Below are 19,562 nucleotides of genomic sequence, written 5' to 3'. Positions count from 1 at the left end.
CCTAATTTTTGTTGATTTAAAATATGCACAGGACGACAACTACAGTTGGAATGATTATCTTACACAACACAGTAGACTTTATTGTACTGATCACAGATGAGGAAGCAACACACACACACACAGTCCAGGTTGAAGTGTAAAGACAACAGATGACACCTCTGACAACTTAGCCATCTCTGCTTATACTGTCAATGAAATCAAAATGCTGTGTTATAAGGCATATAGAAAAAGGGCGGACCGTTTGATACTGGCATTATGACACGTCTCTGTGGATTCTTATTGTTGCATCATTACAGCTTCAATATGTAAAATAACTTTTTTTTAAATATTTTTTTTAAAACACTAGAGTGGACAAAAATGCAATCGCTTCATTTTTTTGTTGATTTAAAAATATGTACGTTACTATAACTACAGTTGGCAAGATTATCTCGCTCAGCGGTAATGATTATTATACTGACCACAAATGAGGAAGCAACAACACACACACACACACAAACGGAAGCAAAAATAACAGTTCTGTTTAGTCATGAGAGACGTGCAATGTCCAAAATGGCACCCTATTCCATTTATAGTGCACTACACATTTGGTCCATGAGCCCTGGTCAAAAGCAGTGCACTACATAGGGAATAGGATGCAGACCATAGCCATGGAGTTTAAAGATGCCAGTACTGCCAGTGTTCTCTCTCCATGTCTGGTAACGGCATGGGTCTCTCCACTCGATGTAAAGGCATGGGTCTCTCCACTGTGTGCAACGGCATGGGTCTCTCTACACTAGAGAACGGAGGCGTGGCTTTATCAACCCTGGACAACTGCTGCTTGGAGCTTCCCATCCTGGGTGACTGGTTCGGTCTCCTGCTACTGGAACCCATGCTGACGGGCCTGCCTAACTGACGGGTCGGTCCCATGGGCTTGGGAGCGTGTGACCGTCGGTGTTGACGGAGCCCTTGTTTCCGAACAAAAGTCTTTCCGCATTCATCGCACTGGTACGGTCGCTCTCCCGTGTGCGTTCTGAGGTGGACTCGGAGGTCGTATTCCCGGGTGTAAGTCTTGCCACATTCAGGGCAGAGATAGTGTTTTTCTCCCCTGGGGGACATGGTGGTTTTCTGTGGTGCCGAGATGTGGTGGGATGTTCCCTCCCTCTGTGGTGCCGGGAGGTTTTGGGTTCCCTCCCTCTGTGGTGCCGGGAGGTGGTGGGTTTGTGGTGCCGGTAGGTTTTGGGTTCCCTCCCTCTGTGGTGCCGAGAGGTGGTGGGTTTGTGGTGCCGGTAGGTTCTGGGTTCCCTCCTCGTCATGCTGATGGAGGCAGCGTTGTGGCCTCCCAGCTTTACGTCTGTTGTCCCGAGGTTGTTCAGAGGGAGTCTCCATGTCAGCCACTAAACTGGGATCCACTCCTGTATAGACAGACACAGGGAAACTCAGTGGGCCCATATGGGCCCTGGTCAAAAGTAGTGCACTATAGATGAATAGGGTGTCGTTTGGGACTCAACCAATGCAACATGGAACAATGTTATTGTTAAGGTGTGGATGAGTATACTAAGTCATGGTTTACATGTTGTTTTAAACAACATGGTTTGGATCACTGACAGTTAGTAGTAGCTAGTAGTCTATCAGGATGTATTAACGGTAAAGGAGAACACTCACCTGTGTGCACTTTAAAATGCGTTTTGAGATTCCCTTTCTGGTTGAACCTCATCCCACACACAGAGCACTGGTAAGGCCTCTCTCCTGTATGTGTTCTCATGTGTCTCTCCAGTTTGTTTGCTTGTGTGAACTCCTTCCCACAGTCCGGACACTTGTGAAACCTCTTCGCTCGTCGTCGTTCTTCTCCCCCGGAACAGTTGAATCGCTGGTGGGTCGTCAGGTATGCTTTACTGAGGAAGCCCTTGCCACACTCAGAGCAGAGGAAAGGCTTCTCTCCTGTGTGTGTTCGCTGGTGGACTTTTAACGTAGTCTTATTAGAGAAGGTCCGTCCGCACACGGAGCACAGGGGCTTCTCCTCGGTGTGCGTTCGCTCGTGGGCTTTCCAAGCCGGTTTTTGGTAGTAACCCTTGCCACAGAACGAGCAAGAGTAAGGCATCTCTCCTGTGTGGGATCGCTGGTGTTCTTTCAGCCGTTCTTTTTTACCGAACCCTTTGCCACACACACAGCAGGTGTAAGGCTTGGCTCCCGTGTCCGTCTTCAAGTGAACCTCCAGAACGCACTTTGAGGAGAACTCTTGTCCACAGCAGCAGGTCACCTTGTCGGCTGAGTCTTTCTTCTGGTGTAATCTCAAGCTACTTTGATAAGTGAAGCCCTTCCCACACTCAGAGCAGAGGTAAGGCTTCTCTCCGGTGTGGATTCTCTGGTGGACCTTCAGTGCTGATAACGATGGGCAGTGTCTCCCACACTCGGGGCAGGAGTGGGTCTTCCTGACTCCCCATTTCCTCTTCTGTTGTTCAGGTTCTCCTGAAGCAGGACTCTGTCTTTTACTCTTCTCTGTCTCCTCTCCTGTGTGTGTCCTGTTCTCCGTCTCCTCTCCTGTGTGTGTCCTGTTCTGGTGTCTCCTTAGTGTGTACAAGGAGACAAACTTCCTCCCACACGCTAGGCAGCTGTGAGTCTTAGTTTTGCGTTTCGCTCGTCGTTGTTCAGGTTCTTCCGATTCGGAATGTTCAGGATCTTCGTATTCGGAATGTTCAGGATCTTCGGATTCGGAATGTTCTGGTTCTTCCGATGAAGAGGGACTATATTCACTGGCAGACGGTTGGTTGGGACTCTCACCTGTGGGACAGAGATGGGGGAGAATAAGGAACAGAGGCAAGTGACTCCAGCTCATGTTGTTATTCTTCGTTTGGTCCTGGGGAATAATGTCCTGTCCAGTGGGTGTACTTGTACATCCTGTCCCAAGGCTTAATTATCTACAGACTGTGCAGTCTTTCGTTCCATCCAGCACTAACACAAAAACTAACACAAAGTGTTCTAAGTTAATGGACATTAAAGTACATCTCATCTTAACACATCTAATCACTTACCTGTAACACAACAATCCCAGTCGTCTTCCTCCTCCTTGACGACAACAACTTTTTGTAGAACTATCCGCAGACTACCCAGTTTTGACCTCTGGTCACCATGGTTGCTGTCGGGACCCGGTGATGACGTCGAGAGTTGGGGTTCTGAAGAACTGGGTGGGGACTGTCTGGAGGATGGGTCTTCTGAGTCCTACAGTACAAAATAGAGAGTGTGTCAGTGTAGTCTTAGAGTAATAAGGATCTGGGCCTATATATTAATAAAATGTCTCAGAGTATGGGTGCTGATCTACGATCAGGTCCCACACCCCTTATGTACATAATTAATTCGTTATGATCCAAAAGGCTAAACTGATCCTAGATCGGGCCAAATAGCCTGCGATTCTAGACTACTGAAGCTGAGCTAATCTGTATCTGTTTTCTGATCTACTGGCCAGTAACTGTGAAGTGTCCGTCTGGGATTTAATACTCCCGTCACTCACTTTCTCCCTCCGTTCTGGTGATATGTGTCTCTCTGGATCCGGGTCTGTCGAGCTCTCAGCGCCCCCCTCGTTCTCGGTTCTGCTTGGCTCGGTGCCGTCCAGTGTGTCCACTTGCGCTGACTGCCTGAGGATAGCATCTCGTTGTATCGTTTTGATGTCGTTTTGCAGTTGAAGTAACCAAGACATTCCCTGGTCCTCTAATTTCATTAAATCATCACTTTCACAATATTCTTCTATTTTACGACGCAACGAGCGATAATTCTTCCCTTTAACGTCGAGGCCATCTTGACCAGCTATTCCACAGCGTTCACACAGGTAACGTAAATTGTTCTCGGTTAAATTCCACAAACTCTGTTCGATTCCATCCAACAACGTTTCTCTCTCTCCGCTCATATTGTCCTACCCACGTACCAACAACAACAACACGTAGTCAATGACAAGACAGCTACAATCCGTTCAAGAGATTGTTAATGAGTTAGTACTGTATTCTGAAGTGAAGCAGCTAAGCTAAATATTAAACATGCTAGCTAGCTTCTCGTCGACTACTTCCTATTTTCTTCTTCACCTTTTTGATTCTGCTGTTTTGTTTTTTTGTAATGTTTGCAAACCAACTGAAAATGCGCATTACCGCCACCTACTGTTGTGGCGGAAATGCCACACGAGTGTAAAGACAAACACGACGTAAAACTAGAGAATTTCCAAATAGGTACTGAACGGTTTGTTGAATTGAGAGATTGAAAGTTGTTGCAGTGATGATTTATTCAATCAAATACCTTATGCAGAATTGCCACACTGACTGTCTTCACATGATGTAGGTATGCTACTGCTGTCAGTTCATCAGGTTTCTTAACAACATCAGGGAGCTTCAATAAAGTGAAGATAATGTGCTGTGTTGTGTCAATTAATTAAACATACATATCTGCAATAGGATACAGTAACTAAATGATATCATGAACCTAATTATTTCCTAATCAATGGCTTTGATCAGGTCCTTAAAATAGAGTCAGAGCAGGAGTGAGGATTGTGTTTGGGCTCCTGAGTGGTGCAGCGGTCTAAGGCACTGCATCTCAGTGCAAGAGGAGTCACTACATTCCCTGGTTCGATTCCAGGCTGTAACACACCCGGGCCGTTATTGGCGCAATTTACTTTAAAAATATATATATTTTTAAATGTAACCTTTAATTAACTAGGCAAGTCAGTTAAGAACAAATTGCTATTTACAATGATGGATATGAACCAGGGACTGTAGTGACGCCTCTTGCACTGAGATGCAGTGTCTTAGACTGCTGCGCCACTCTGGAGCCCAATTAGCCCAGAGTCGTCTGGGTTTGGCCGGGGTAGGCCGTCATTGTAAATAAGAATTTGTTCTTAAAACTGACTTGCCTAATTAACTAAAGGTTAAAAATAAAAGGCATTGGACAGAGGATTGTGTTGTTTTGGTGGATAAAGTGTATGTTAACTGTAAGGGGTGCCCATGTTGCTGGGGACTGGAAGTGTCTGGTGTCAGACAGGATGTTTGGAGACTGGAGGGAACACTGAGACACTGAGACAATTAAGAGGACCTGGTGACTCCTCCCTCCAGTCTCCAGACAGAGTCATGGTAACACTGAGACAAGGAAGAGGACCTGGTGACTCCTCCCTCCAGTCTCCAGACAGAGTCATGGTAACACTGAGACAAGGAAGATGACCTGGTGACTCCTCCCTCCAGTCTCCAGACAGAGTCATGGTAACACTGAGACAAGGAAGAGGACCTGGTGACTCCTCCCTCCAGTCTCCAGACAGAGTCATGGTAACACTGAGACAAGGAAGAGGACCTGGTGACTCCTCCCTCCAGTCTCCAGACAGAGTCATGGTAACACTGAGACAAGGAAGAGGACCTGGTGACTCCTCCCTCCAGTCTCCAGACAGAGTCATGGTAACACTGAGACAAGGAAGAGGACCTGGTGACTCCTCCTTCCAGTCTCCAGACAGAGTCATGGTAACACTGAGACAAGGAAGAGGACCTGGTGACTCCTCCCTCCAGTCTCCAGACATAGTCATTGTAACACTGAGACAAGGAAGATGACCTGGTGACTCCTCCCTCCAGTCTCCAGACAGAGTCATGGTAACACTGAGACAAGGAAGAGGACCTGGTGACTCCTCCCTCCAGTCTCCAGACAGAGTCATGGTAACACTGAGACAAGGAAGAGGACCTGGTGACTCCTCCCTCCAGTCTCCAGACAGAGTCATGGTAACACTGAGACAAGGAAGAGGACCTGGTGACTCCTCCTTCCAGTCTCCAGACAGAGTCATGGTAACACTGAGACAAGGAAGAGGACCTGGTGACTCCTCCCTCCAGTCTCCAGACAGAGTCATTGTAACACTGAGACAAGGAAGATGACCTGGTGACTCCTCCCTCCAGTCTCCAGACAGAGTCATGGTAACACTGAGACAATTAAGAGGACCTGGTGACTCCTCCCTCCAGTCTCCAGACAGAGTCATGGTAACACTGAGACAAGGAAGAGGACCTGGTGACTCCTCCCTCCAGTCTCCAGACAGAGTCATGGTAACACTGAGACCAGGAAGAGGACCTGGTGACTCCTCCCTCCAGTCTCCAGACAGAGTCATGGTAACACTGAGACAAAGAAGAGGACCTGGTGACTCCTCCCTCCAGTCTCCAGACAGAGTCATGGTAACACTGAGACAAGGAAGACGACCTGGTGACTCCTCCCTCCAGTCTCCAGACAGAGTCATGGTAACACTGAGACAAGGAAGAGGACCTGGTGACTCCTCCCTCCAGTCTCCAGACAGAGTCATGGTAACACTGAGACAAGGAAGAGGACCTGGTGACTCCTCCCTCCAGTCTCCAGTCAGAGTCATGGTAACACTGAGACAAGGAAGAAGAAGCAGAAGAAGGACAGGAAGAGGCCTCAGCCACAGACAGTTGGGGAGCAACAGAACCCAGTTAAAGGCAGAGAGGAGAAGCCTCAGCCACAGATAGTTGGGGAGCAACAGAACCCAGTTAAAGGCAGAGAGGAGAAGCCTCAGCCACAGACAGTTGGGGAGCAACAGAACCCTGTTAAAGGCAGAGAGGAGAAGCCTCAGCCACAGATAGTTGGGGAGCAACAGAACCCAGTTAAAGGCAGAGAGGAGAAGCCTCAGCCACAGACAGTTGGGGAGCAACAGAACCCAGTTAAAGGCAGAGAGGAAGTGATTGGTGACTCCTCCCTCCACCTGATTGGTGCAGGTAGACTATGCAGATTATCCACTGCTGGAGGGCGGAGATTCATTTCTGGCCACACCCTGTAAGATCTCAACGCTGGGATGGAGTTGGTAGAGTTGCCTGATGGCACGTGAGACACGAAGCAGATGACATCACGGATTGTCATCACCTACGAAGGAACCACTGTGTTTATCTGACTCTGTGTAGACGTCACGTGTAAAGGAACCACTGTGTTTATCTGACTGTGTGTAGACGTCACGTGTAAAGGAAACAATGTGTTACGAAACTTTGCTTTAAATGTCACGTGTCAGGTTGAGGATGTCTTGTGTGGCTGTAGTCAAAAGAGGCATGGGCTTGGGGAATTCAGGAGTATAAAAACCCATGTCAAAGACGGGGAGAGGAGCGGAGATTCTGGGGAACACAGATCAGGAGCTGACTGATGTATTAGAAGTTACAAGACTCTTGAGGTAAGAACAGAACTCAATTACTATTGTTAGAAGCTACTGAATTGGAATTGCAATATTTAAATAAATAAAAAACTATAAATTCCATCAGTTGTGAAACTGTGGAACTAAAAGAGAAGTGTTACTGGGTTTCATTAACTAGTTAAATGATTTGTTGAATAAAGTGTTGAAGAAGAAGAGTAGCATTATAACAACTACAGGCTCAGGCAGCTTCACCTTAGGTGTCCTGCAGCGAGTCCATATTGTGGGCTCCAGCAGGAAACCACAGGGGAGCTCGAGGGTGACTGTGTGAAGAGCACAGAGTAGGCTGGAGTTGTACTTACTCAGATGAAGTGCTGAACCCCTGCTTTCAGTTAAGAATTTATTTCAATAAATTCGTTTTAGCTGAAACCCTATAAACGGGATTTGGCGAGTGTGACTCACCAGTGAGTGTGTTGTCCGGTCAACTAGAAACGCTAGCAGGAGTGTCTGAGACTATGCCGCGCGCACACAGAAACCTAGTATAACCCCACGGTTGAACGTATCCTGCGTGAAATACGAGATAACACGCAGTAAGAACTGGGCCACGCTAAAATAGCGCCCGAGCGGACGATAAATAAATATCGGATTACTCGTTGGTGTTGTACACAGAAATAACCCCCGCTGACGGGTAGTATACCGTGTCACCAACTACCCGGTGAAATGTTTCCAGAAGGAAGGAGTGAACTAACCTCTGTGGCAAGCAGAGATGTACCAAGAGGGGTGACCCGGGTTGATAAAGTGAAGCCCAGGGCTCCATTGCTAACTCAGCCTCCGGTAGAGGCACCGAGAGGCCCCCCTCACCAGGAAAGAGGCTCATACCGCGGCCTTCCATACTGCGGTCAAGAGAAGATCCACAGGCAAAGACCATCCGCGCGTCAGTGGACCCAGTAGGACGTCTGGGAGGCGGCCCGTACTAGTCACCACGACAGGAGGACAATTCATGTTTTAGGAAAGTAGCCTTTTTATATATATAAAGTTTTGCCTATGCTACACAACAAAACACAGGGAACAGTGTTGTAATTTGTTATTGGCTGTTAAGAACATGTAAATGGGGCTCCTTTGACCAACATCCCTCGTTTATTGATGGCGCTGGCTGCGCCAGGTTAAGTCTGAATGCATATGAATGTCCGTTAACATTTTTAAAATGTCCGGCAAATTCCCTGTCGTGATGTCCGGCGCCTACTTTTCCTAAAGGAAAATCTGAAATTGCATATTGTTTTTATTACGATTTTAGAATATTATCGTGAAAAACCTGTCACCAAAATCTGGACATGGCTGTTCATATGGTGGTTAATGTATCACTGATCAGACGTTGTCATAAAAAGGCCCGTGGCAAAGCTGCGGGAGCAAACGAGCTTGGGACAGGGATGGGATAGCCATTCTTTTAATGGAAATATCAGACTCAACTTAACTTTTTCTTTCTGAAGCCTAATCAGAGACATTTTCTGGGACGGCTATATCCGGGTACTGGCCACCAAAATCGGGGACGTCTGGTCACCCTAGAATTAAGATTGAATGGTCTATTTAAGAAATAAGGTCCGAAGGGGTGTGGGATATGGCAAATTTACCACGGTTAAATACTGTTCTTATGCACGGCGCAACGCCAGAGTGCCTGGATAGTTATTAGCTGTGGTATATCGGTTAAATACTGTAGTATATAGTATATAGTTATTAGTTAAATACTGTAGTATATAGTTATTAGTTAAATACTGTAGTATATAGTTATTAGTTAAATACTGTAGTATATAGTTATTAGTTAAATACTGTAGTATATAGTATATAGTTATTAGTTAAATACTGTAGTATATAGTTATTAGTTAAATACTGTAGTATATAGTATATAGTTATTAGTTAAATACTGTAGTATATAGTTATTAGTTAAATACTGTAGTATATAGTATATAGTTATTAGTTAAATACTGTAGTATATAGTATATAGTTATTGGTTAAATACTGTAGTATATAGTATATAGTTATTAGTTAAATACTGTAGTATATAGTTATTAGTTAAATACTGTAGTATATAGTATATAGTTATTAGTTAAATACTGTAGTATATAGTATATAGTTATTAGTTAAATACTGTAGTATATAGTATATAGTTATTAGTTAAATACTGTAGTATATAGTTATTAGTTAAATACTGTAGTATATAGTATATAGTTATTAGTTAAATACTGTAGTATATAGTATATAGTTATTAGTTAAATACTGTAGTATATAGTATATAGTTATTAGTTAAATACTGTAGTATATAGTTATTAGTTAAATACTGTAGTATATAGTATATAGTTATTAGTTAAATACTGTAGTATATAGTTATTAGTTAAATACTGTAGTATATAGTATATAGTTATTGGTTAAATACTGTAGTATATAGTATATAGTTATTAGTTAAATACTGTAGTATATAGTTATTAGTTAAATACTGTAGTATATAGTATATAGTTATTAGTTAAATACTGTAGTATATAGTATATAGTTATTAGTTAAATACTGTAGTATATAGTATATAGTTATTAGTTAAATACTGTAGTATATAGTATATAGTTATTAGTTAAATACTGTAGTATATAGTATATAGTTATTAGTTAAATACTGTAGTATATAGTATATAGTTATTAGTTAAATACTGTAGTATATAGTATATAGTTATTAGTTAAATACTGTAGTATATAGTATATAGTTATTAGTTAAATACTGTAGTATATAGTTATTAGTTAAATACTGTAGTATATAGTATATAGTTATTAGTTAAATACTGTAGTATATAGTTATTAGTTAAATACTGTAGTATATAGTTATTAGTTAAATACTGTAGTATATAGTATATAGTTATTAGTTAAATACTGTAGTATATAGTTATTAGTTAAATACTGTAGTATATAGTATATAGTTATTAGTTAAATACTGTAGTATATAGTATATAGTTATTAGTTAAATACTGTAGTATATAGTATATAGTTATTAGTTAAATACTGTAGTATATAGTTATTAGTTAAATACTGTAGTATATAGTATATAGTTATTAGTTAAATACTGTAGTATATAGTATATAGTTATTAGTTAAATACTGTAGTATATAGTATATAGTTATTAGTTAAATACTGTAGTATATAGTTATTAGTTAAATACTGTAGTATATAGTATATAGTTATTAGTTAAATACTGTAGTATATAGTATATAGTTATTAGTTAAATACTGTAGTATATAGTTATTAGTTAAATACTGTAGTATATAGTATATAGTTATTAGTTAAATACTGTAGTATATAGTATATAGTTATTGGTTAAATACTGTAGTATATAGTATATAGTTATTAGTTAAATACTGTAGTATATAGTATATAGTTATTAGTTAAATACTGTAGTATATAGTATATAGTTATTAGTTAAATACTGTTCTTATGCACGGCGCAACGCCAGAGTGCCTGGATAGTTATTAGCTGTGGTATATCGGTTAAATACTGTAGTATATAGTATATAGTTATTAGCTGTGGTATATCGGTTAAATACTGTAGTATATAGTATATAGTTATTAGTTAAATACTGTAGTATATAGTATATAGTTATTAGCTGTGGTATATCGGTTAAATACTGTAGTATATAGTATATAGTTATTAGCTGTGGTATATCGGTTAAATACTGTAGTATATAGTATATAGTTATTAGCTGTGGTATATCGGTTAAATACTGTAGTATATAGTATATAGTTATTAGCTGTGGTATATCGGTTAAATACTGTAGTATATAGTATATAGTTATTAGCTGTGGTATATTGGCCATACACCACAACCCCCGAGGTGCCTTATTGCTATTATAAACTGGTTACCAATGTCATTAGAGCAGTAAAAATCTATGTTTTGTCATACCTGTGGTATATGTCCTGATATACCACTCCTGTCAGCCAATCAGTATTCAGGGCTCAAACCACCCAGTTTCTAATGATTGATAGAGCAGAGAAGCAGGTTGTTGCAACCATGATTTATTCAATCAAAGACAATTAATTAAACATACATATCTGTAATAGGGTACAGTAACTAAATGATATCATGAACCTAATTATTTCCTAATCAATGGCTTTGATCAGGTCCTTCAAATAGAGTCGGAGCAGGAGTGAGGCTTGTGTTCTCTGTGTGGTGATGATGGTGTTTAGCTGTGTGATTCTCCTGCTGGGGAGGTCTCTCCTCACGGTCTGAGCAGTGGTTAGGACTCTCTCCTGGGGGAACAGTAAGTACGGGTTACATAGAGAACACAATATGGGAAATACACAACGCACCCTTTAAGATATGAGATGTTACCCAGATGGAACCCTATTCCCCATAGAACTCTGGTCTAAAGTAGGGGATAGGATGGCACCCTATTCCCCATAGAACTCTGGTCTAAAGTAGGGGATAGGATGGCACCCTATTCCCCATAGAACTCTGGTCTAAAGTAGGGGCTATGATGGCACCCTATTCCCCATAGAACTCTGGTCTAAAGTAGGGGCTATGATGGCACCCTATTCCCTATAGAACTCTGGTCTAAAGTAGGGGATAGGATGGCACCCTATTCCCCATAGGACTCTGGTCTAAAGTAGGGGATAGGATGGCACCCTATTCCCCATATAACTCTGGTCTAAAGTAGGGGATAGGATGGCACCCTATTCCCCATAGAACTCTGGTCTAAAGTAGGGGATAGGATGGCACCCTATTCCCCATATAACTCTGGTCTAAAGTAGGGGATAGGATGGCACCCTATTCCCCATAGAACTCTGGTCTAAAGTAGGGGATAGGATGGAACCCTATTCCCCATAGAACTCTGGTCTAAAGTAGGGGATAGGATGGCACCCTATTCCCCATAGGACTCTGGTCTAAAGTAGGGGATAGGATGGCACCCTATTCCCCATAAAACTCTGGTCTAAAGTAGGGGCTGGGATGGCACCCTATTCCCCATAGGACTCTGGTCTAAAGTAGGGGATAGGATGGCACCCTATTCCCCATAGAACTCTGGTCTAAAGTAGGGGATAGGATGGCACCCTATTCCCCATAGAACTCTGGTCTAAAGTAGGGGATAGGATGGCACCCTATTCCCCATAGAACTCTGGTCGAAAGTAGGGGATAGGATGGCACCCTATTCCCCATAGAACTCTGGTCTAAAGTAGGGGGTAGGATGCCATTTGGGACACAAAGATGGTAAGTCCTTATTACATCATGTTTCTTTAAGTTCAACAGCCTCCCTCCCTCTACTTACTAAGTTCAACAGCCTCCCTCCCTCTACTTACTAAGTTCAACAGCCTCCCAGTCCACTTCTACTGGGGACTGAATGAATCTGCTGACTTCCTCATCCTCTTCTTCTTTAACCGTCATCCCAACAGTTTGACTCAAGTCCTCCAGCTCCACCTCTTCCTCTTCTTCTTTAACCATCACCCCAACAGTTTGACTCAAGTCCTCCAGCTCCTCCTCCTCCACTACTTTAATGTTCATCCCCAGTGTCTGACTGAAGACCTCTCTGTCGTCAGGACCCAGTGTCTGACTGAAGGCCTCTCTGTCTTCAGGACCCAGTGTCTGACTGAAGGCCTCTCTGTCGTCAGGACCCAGTGTCTGACTGAAGGCCTCTCTGTCGTCAGGACCCAGTGTCTGACTGAAGGCCTCTCTGTCGTCAGGACCCAGTGTCTGACTGAAGACCTCTCTGTCGTCAGGTGACGATCCGGATCCGGATTGGTCACCCGGATTCTAGAATGAAAACAGTGATCAATAATACAGGAAGTAATATTTCCTCTGAAGATCAGGGTCTGTGTTAATAAAGCATCTCAGAAGAGGAGAGCTGATCTAGGATCAGGTCCCCTTGTACATGTGATGTTGTTCAGATCAGATCCAATAGGAGAGCTGATCTAGGATCAGGTCCCCTTGTACATGTGATGTTGTTCATATCAGATCCAATAGGAGAGCTGATCTAGGATCAGGTCCCCTTGTACATGTGATGTTGTTCAGATCAGATCCAATAGGAGAGCTGATCTAGGATCAGGTCCCCTTGTACATGTGATGTTGTTCAGATCCAATAGGAGAGCTGATCTAGGATCAGGTCCCCTTGTACATGTGATGTTGTTCAGATCCAATAGGAGAGCTGATCTAGGATCAGGTCCCCCTGAACATATGATGTTATATGATGTTGTTCAGATCCAATAGGAGAGCTGATCTAGGATCAGGTCCCCTTGTTCATGTGATGTTGTTCAGATAAGATCCAATAAGAGAGCTGATCTAGGATCAGGTCCCCTTGTACATGTGATGTTGTTCAGATCCAATAGGAGAGCTTATCTAGGATCAGGTCCCCCTGAACATATGATGTTATATGATGTTGTTCAGATCCAATAGGAGAGCTGATCTAGGATCAGGTCCCCTTGTACATATCAGATCCAATAGGAGTGCTGACATCAGGTCCCCCCCCCTGTCCATTATGTATCATCTAAAATGCAAAACTGATCTTAGATCAGCACTCCTACTCTGAGATGCTTGATACATTTGGCCCCTGAAATAGATTACATTAGTTTACAGTAACATGTACAAAGCTAATTTTCTCCCACCTTGTTGATGTCTGATGTAGGAAGACTTTCTTCACTACCGGAGCCACGGACAGGACTCTCTCCTGTGGAGATGGGTTGGTATTATGGGTTATAATGTATAGAATAACTATCTTCAAAGTAATGACTCGGGACGTCGGGTTTGATGTGAAAGCTTCTTTTAGTAATGGTACTTGTTCACGTTACATTTAACTGGCTTTAGATTCTGCAGAACAATGAAAGTAAGTTGCTAGCGAAAGGTCAGTAGAATCACTTGTCATTTGCACATAACTGGCGCGTTCTCTCTCTACTTCCTGTCGCAAGGCATTCTGGAACTTGCAGTCAAAAGCGTAATTCAATATTAACCAATACAATTACATTTGTAAATAACTGTAAAGAAAATATCTTTATATCCAGCTCAATTAATTAACTTAAACATTAACTCTGTAACCCATTAAAGTTACAACATCATGAGACTACCAGAGCCATGGACAGGACTCTCTCATGTTTATCATTTGATGGAAGGATGGATGGTCTAAAGTAGTGCACTATGTAGGGAATAGGGTGCCATTTGGGATGTATGTTAGGGTAAAGTAGTGCACTATGTAGGGAATAGGGAGCCAATAGGGACAAATAACCTGCCTCCACTTACTAAGATGAGAAGGGTCCCAGCCAACGTCCTCTCCATCAGAATTGATCAGACCACCAACTTCCTCCTCCCCGTCTTCCTGTCCCCCGTTGTGACCGAGGTCCTCCCCCATGTGTGCCTGTAGATGTTTTCTCAGAGCCTGCTCTGTAGGGAGGTCCTGTCCACACACTGGGCAGCATTGAGGCCCTGGGGAAATGGTTTGTAAACGTTAGAATGCTAGCAACAGCGTTCTGTTTGTTTTGTGTCGGCAGTGAAGTGGCCGACAGTCTCAGAAGACAGTGTAGTGGCCGACAGTCTCAGAAGACAGTGTAGTGGCCGACAGTCTCAGAAGGCAGTGAAGTGGCCGACAGTCTCAGAAGGCAGTGAAGTGGCTGACAGGCCGAGAAGGCAGTGAAGTGGCCGACAGACTCATAAGGCAGCGAAGTGGCCGACAGTCTCAGAAGGCAGTGAAGTGGCCGACAGTCTCAGAAGGCAGTGAAGTGGCCGACAGTCTCAGAAGGCAGTGAAGTGGCCGACAGTCTCAGAAGACAGTGAAGTGGCCGACAGTCTCAGAAGGCAGTGAAGTGGCCGACAGTCTCAGAAGGCAGTGAAGTGGCCGACAGGCCGAGAAGGCAGTGAAGTGGCCGACAGTCTCAGAAGGCAGTGAAGTGGCCGACAGTCTCAGAAGGCAGTGAAGTGGCCGACAGTCTCAGAAGGCAGTGAAGTGGCCGACAGTCTCAGAAGGCAGTGAAGTGGCCGACAGTCTCAGAAGGCAGTGAAGTGGCCGACAGTCTCAGAAGGCAGTGAAGTGGCCGACAGTCTCAGAAGGCAGTGAAGTGGCCGACAGGCCGAGAAGGCAGTGAAGTGGCTGACAGTCTCAGAAGGCAGTGAAGTGGCCGACAGTCTCAGAAGGCAGTGAAGTGGCCGACAGTCTCAGAAGGCAGTGAAGTGGCCGAGAAGGCAGTGAAGTGGCCGACAGGCTCAGAAGGCAGTGAAGTGGCCGACAGTCTCAGAAGGCAGTGAAGTGGCCGACAGTCTCAGAAGGCAGTGAAGTGGCCGACAGTCTCAGAAGGCAGTGAAGTGGCCGACAGTCTCAGAAGGCAGTGAAGTGGCCGACAGGCTCAGAAGGCAGTGAAGTGGCCGACAGTCTCAGAAGGCAGTGAAGTGGCCGACAGTCTCAGAAGGCAGTGAAGTGGCCGACAGTCTCAGAAGGCAGTGAAGTGGCCGACAGTCTCAGAAGGCAGTGAAGTGGCCGACAGTCTCAGAAGGCAGTGAAGTGGCCGACAGTCTCAGAAGGCAGTGAAGTGGCCGACAGTCTCAGAAGGCAGTGAAGTGGAAAACAGTCTCAGAAGGCAGTGAAGTGGCCGACAGTCTCAGAAGGCAGTGAAGTGGCCGACAGTCTCAGAAGGCAGTGAAGTGGCCGACAGGCCGAGAAGGCAGTGAAGTGGCTGACAGTCTCAGAAGGCAGTGAAGTGGCCGACAGTCTCAGAAGGCAGTGAAGTGGCCGACAGTCTCAGAAGGCAGTGAAGTGGCCGAGAAGGCAGTGAAGTGGCCGACAGGCCGAGAAGGCAGTGAAGTGGCCGAGAAGGCAGTGAAGTGGCCGACAGGCCGAGAAGGCAGTGTGAGGTATACATGAGTATCTGTTTCCTGTCTAAACGGCGACTACAAATAATACAAGCTTCGCCGTAACATTCTGGAATGTTCATTCAAATCGTTCCAACTGAAATGGTTACTGTGGCAACGCGTCGGCTGTAAAGGGAAGTGGTTGAACTCACCTCCTGTCTGGTTCTCTCTTGCGTGGGTCCGGAGGTGGTACTTCAGAGTGGCAGGCTGGGCGAACCTCCTCCCACACAGGGCGCAGAAGTACGGCTTCTCCCCTGTGTGCACCATCTGGTGTCTCTTCAGGACGTCTGCCTGGCTGAACCGTCTCCCACAGTCGGGGCAGGAGTACGGCTTCTCCCCTGATGGATGCGTGGACAGACGGGTGGGTGGGAAAGACAGACGGTGTCACTCCACAATAATGAGCCATTTACTTCATGTTTGTATATTATTTCTTATTGTTGTTGAAATGGAACCTGGAAGTAAGCATTTCATTGGACGTTGTTTTACCATGTGTATCCCAGACAAATTACAATGCTGTAATGTATACTGTCAATAGCTGCATAAAGATTTAGGTTTTATTAAACTAACCACATTGTGGACAACTCGAGAGTTTTGAGACACTTGTGTCCTTCGATCGTTAAAATCAACCTCACCTGTATGCACTCTCAAGTGGACTTTCAGGTGCCCGTTGTCACGGAAACCCTTCCCGCACTCGGGGCAGACGCAAGGTTTTTCTCCCGTGTGAGACCTAAAATCAAATCGTTCTTTATTCAAAGTGCATTTAAAACTTGGAAACGGACTTTACGGTAAAACAACAAGGAGATCAAAAAATGAAAACGAGAATGAAATAGATGACCTCTGATGCATCTTCAGGCTGTCCTTCTGGGTGAAACTGGCGCCACACTCCAGGCACTGGTAAGGCTTCTCCCCGGTGTGAATCCGCTGGTGTTTCTTCAGGTTTCCTATCTGAGCAAAGCCCTTGGCACACACAGAACAGGAGTAGGGCCTCTCTCCCGTGTGTGTTCGCTGGTGCACTTTCAAAAATTCATTTTGGGTGTAACTCTTGCCACAGACGGAGCAAGAATAAGGTCTCTCCCCCGTGTGTGTCCGTAGGTGAACTCTAAGACTTCCCTTCTGGGTGAAGCTCTTCCCACACACAGAGCAGGAGTGAGGCTTCTCTCCGGAGTGTATCCTCTCGTGTTCTCGGAGGCCTCCTGAGTGGGCGAACCTCTTGCCACAGTCAGGACAGGGGTAGGGCTTCTCCCCTGTGTGTACCCTCTGGTGTCTCACCTTATGGAACACAATAGAAATAAGTCATTGACTTACAGCCACTTCATTGTGTTATCCTGACAGGGGTAGGTCATTGACTTACAGCCACTTCATTGTGTTATCCTGACAGGGGTAGGTCATTGACTGTAAGTCTGTAAGTCATTGACTTGTTGTTTTGTGTTGTCCTGACACGTTTCATGTACTGTATGTATACGTCAAACTCACCAGGTCACATGGGCGGGAAAACTCTTTCCCACAGTCCAGACAACCGTGAGAAAAGGTTTTGGATGGTTCTGTTTGGTCCTCTTGATCCGGTTCTCCTGATGCAGGGGGGCTGTGGGATGGGGACGGGCTGGGCTGGTTGTTAACATCATCCTAAAAGAGGATGAAGGGCAGAAGGCAGCCTTGACTAGTTCTGGAGAGGGGAACAATTGTTTTGTTGAGGTAGACTATACAAGTGTTGTGTTGCCGTGGACCATACGGGTGTTGTGTTGCCGTGGACCATACGGGTGTGTTGTTGTGGTAGACTATACAGGTGTTGTGTTGCCGTGGACCATACGGGTGTTTTGTTGTGGTAGACTATACAGGTGTTGTGTTGCCGTGGACCATACGAGTGTGTTGTTGCGGTAGACAATACAAGTGTTGTGGTAGCCCATATGAGTGTCCAATACTTTGATCAGAGAATCAGGGCCTGTATTTCACAAAGCATCTTACAGTAGGAATGCTGACCTCAGACCTTCCCTGTCCAGGTAATAAGCCAAAACTGATCCTAGAGCAGTGTGTTTGTGTTAGTGCTTGGTAGGAACAAATGACTGCACCCACCCAGATAAGACTGACCTTGTCTCAAAAGACCCACCCAGTGGCATGGTGTCAAAGTTGCGACTACAGACTGACTGAACAGCAGCAGTAAACAAACCGCCAGCTTGATACTTTGTAACATTAACTACAATCAAATCAGTTTTCAGACGACTGAGCATAAACGGACCTGGCATAACCGGTCTGTGCTATTACTGCAACTCTGTCACGCATCGTCTAGCAATTACAGCAATGGAGTGTTCACAACCCGATTTGAGACAAAGCTTGCCCATTCATGTCATGTGAGGCATTCGGGCTAGGACAATGCTATTAGATTTGGCTGGCTAGCTAACGGGCATTCGTCCCTCCCGTGTCTTACCTCGTCCATTATGGGTCGGTCAGAACCGGGAATAGTGAATTCTGCCGACATGTTATTGATTGTTGTTCTTTTGCGTTCACATCAGCTGGAGGTCACTCACGTCAGTTGAACAATTTACTGGTCGTGAAACGATTTGAAACCTAACCAGCCATCTTAACGAAGGCAATACATGCAGAAATCCTATATGTTGCCATTTTAACAGTAACTAGCTAGCTAGACTGTTTAAGAAAGGTAAATAAGCCGACTGTCTGCGTTACTGCATCACCGTACTTCCGGGTATGATTCTTCTGCATGACTAAACTACCCGGTGCATTAGCGCCACCTAGTGTACAGGAGTGAGAAGGCAGGCAATACAAGGCGCTTACAACCAGCTGGAATCTTGTTCAGAATATATATATTTTATTTAAACTTTATTTAACTAGGCAAGTCAGTTAAGAACAAATTCTTATTTACAATGACGGCCTACCCCACAAACCATTCACACTACCAACCAGATGTAATGATGAGTTCAATGTCCTAAACGCAAAATCACCACCTCTTCCTTCCTAATCTGACCTTTGAACCTTGGTCCACTGACCTTTCTGTAGAGGGCGTATAAACACGGGCCCTTGGGCTCAGAGTCCCATCTCTTCTGACACACATCTATCAAAATGGCTCTGATCCTACATTTGCCCTCATCTCTACCCAGTGGAACATTAATATCAATTATATCTCGTTTCAAAGCTCTTTTGGCTAACTGGTCTACAATTACATTTCCTTCCACACCCAAATGTGCTGGGAGGCACTGCATCGCAGTGTTGCGGCGTCACTACAGCCTGGGGTTCGATCCCAGGCTGTAGTGTGTCACAACCGGCCGTGACCGGGAGTCCCATAGGGCGGCGCACAATTGGCCCAGTATCGTCCAGGTTAGAGGAGGGCTTGGCCATGGGGGGCTTTAGTTGGCTCATCATGCTCTAGAGACTCCTTGTGGCGGGCTGGGCGCCTGCTGGCTGACTCCTTGTGGCGGGCTGGGCGCCTGCTGGCTGACTCCTTGTGGCGGGCTGGGCGCCTGCTGGCTGACTCCTTGTGGCGGGCTGGGCGCCTGCTGGCTGACTCCTTGTGGCGGGCTGGGCGCCTGCTGGCTGACTCCTTGTGGCGGGCTGGGCGCCTGCTGGCTGACTCCTTGTGGCGGGCCGGGCAC

The 19,562-nt window shown here is 45.0% G+C and overlaps 2 protein-coding genes across 3 annotated transcripts; both read right to left on the bottom strand.

The window, feature by feature from the left end:
• Positions 1–54: 54 nt before the first annotated feature.
• Positions 55–4,309, bottom strand: LOC110487177 (uncharacterized). The gene is made up of 4 exons (XM_036973294.2): positions 3,485–4,309; positions 3,009–3,195; positions 1,642–2,757; positions 55–1,391 (listed from the first exon to the last, which is right to left on the bottom strand). Exons 1-4 carry the CDS (start codon positions 3,875–3,877, stop codon positions 655–657), a joined length of 2,433 nt encoding a protein of 810 aa, XP_036829189.2. The 5' UTR covers positions 3,878–4,309; the 3' UTR covers positions 55–654.
• Positions 4,310–11,140: 6,831 nt separating this feature from the next.
• LOC110487312 (uncharacterized) lies at positions 11,141–18,688 on the bottom strand. Of its 2 annotated transcripts, none has more exons than XM_090194873.1 (9): positions 18,383–18,688; positions 17,434–17,583; positions 16,796–17,229; positions 16,593–16,687; positions 16,113–16,298; positions 14,362–14,544; positions 13,734–13,795; positions 12,404–12,885; positions 11,141–11,390 (listed from the first exon to the last, which is right to left on the bottom strand). In XM_090194873.1, the coding sequence occupies exons 1-8, from the start codon at positions 18,431–18,433 to the stop codon at positions 12,427–12,429; spliced, it is 1,620 nt and encodes a 539-aa protein (XP_090050999.1). In that variant the 5' UTR covers positions 18,434–18,688; the 3' UTR covers positions 11,141–11,390; positions 12,404–12,426. The 2 variants fall into 2 exon arrangements, with proteins under 2 accessions (XP_090050999.1, XP_090050998.1); XM_090194872.1 differs by having other exon boundaries at positions 12,435–12,885.
• Between the last annotated feature and the right edge of the window lie 874 nt (positions 18,689–19,562).

The sequence above is a fragment of the Oncorhynchus mykiss genome, chromosome 13, assembly GCF_057628025.1.
Source record: "Oncorhynchus mykiss isolate SJ-2025 chromosome 13, ASM5762802v1, whole genome shotgun sequence".
NCBI lineage: Eukaryota > Metazoa > Chordata > Actinopteri > Salmoniformes > Salmonidae > Oncorhynchus > Oncorhynchus mykiss.
This window is presented reverse-complemented; position numbering and strand designations above follow the sequence as displayed.

Coding starts and splice junctions, on each gene's coding strand:
- LOC110487177 (XM_036973294.2), bottom strand. CDS start 3,877: ATGAGCGGAGAGAGAGAAACGTTGTTGGATGGAATCGAACAGAGTTTG. Junction 3,196..3,484: donor CACCAGAACGGAGGGAGAAA/GTGAGTGACGGG, acceptor TTTGTACTGTAG/GACTCAGAAGACCCATCCTC. Junction 1,392..1,641: donor GCATTTTAAAGTGCACACAG/GTGAGTGTTCTC, acceptor CTGTCTATACAG/GAGTGGATCCCAGTTTAGTG.
- LOC110487312 (XM_090194872.1), bottom strand. CDS start 18,433: ATGTCGGCAGAATTCACTATTCCCGGTTCTGACCGACCCATAATGGAC. Junction 13,796..14,361: donor CTGGGACCCTTCTCATCTTA/GTAAGTGGAGGC, acceptor CCATCTCCACAG/GAGAGAGTCCTGTCCGTGGC. Junction 11,391..12,434: donor CTGGGAGGCTGTTGAACTTA/GTAAGTAGAGGG, acceptor CTGTTCCCCCAG/GAGAGAGTCCTAACCACTGC.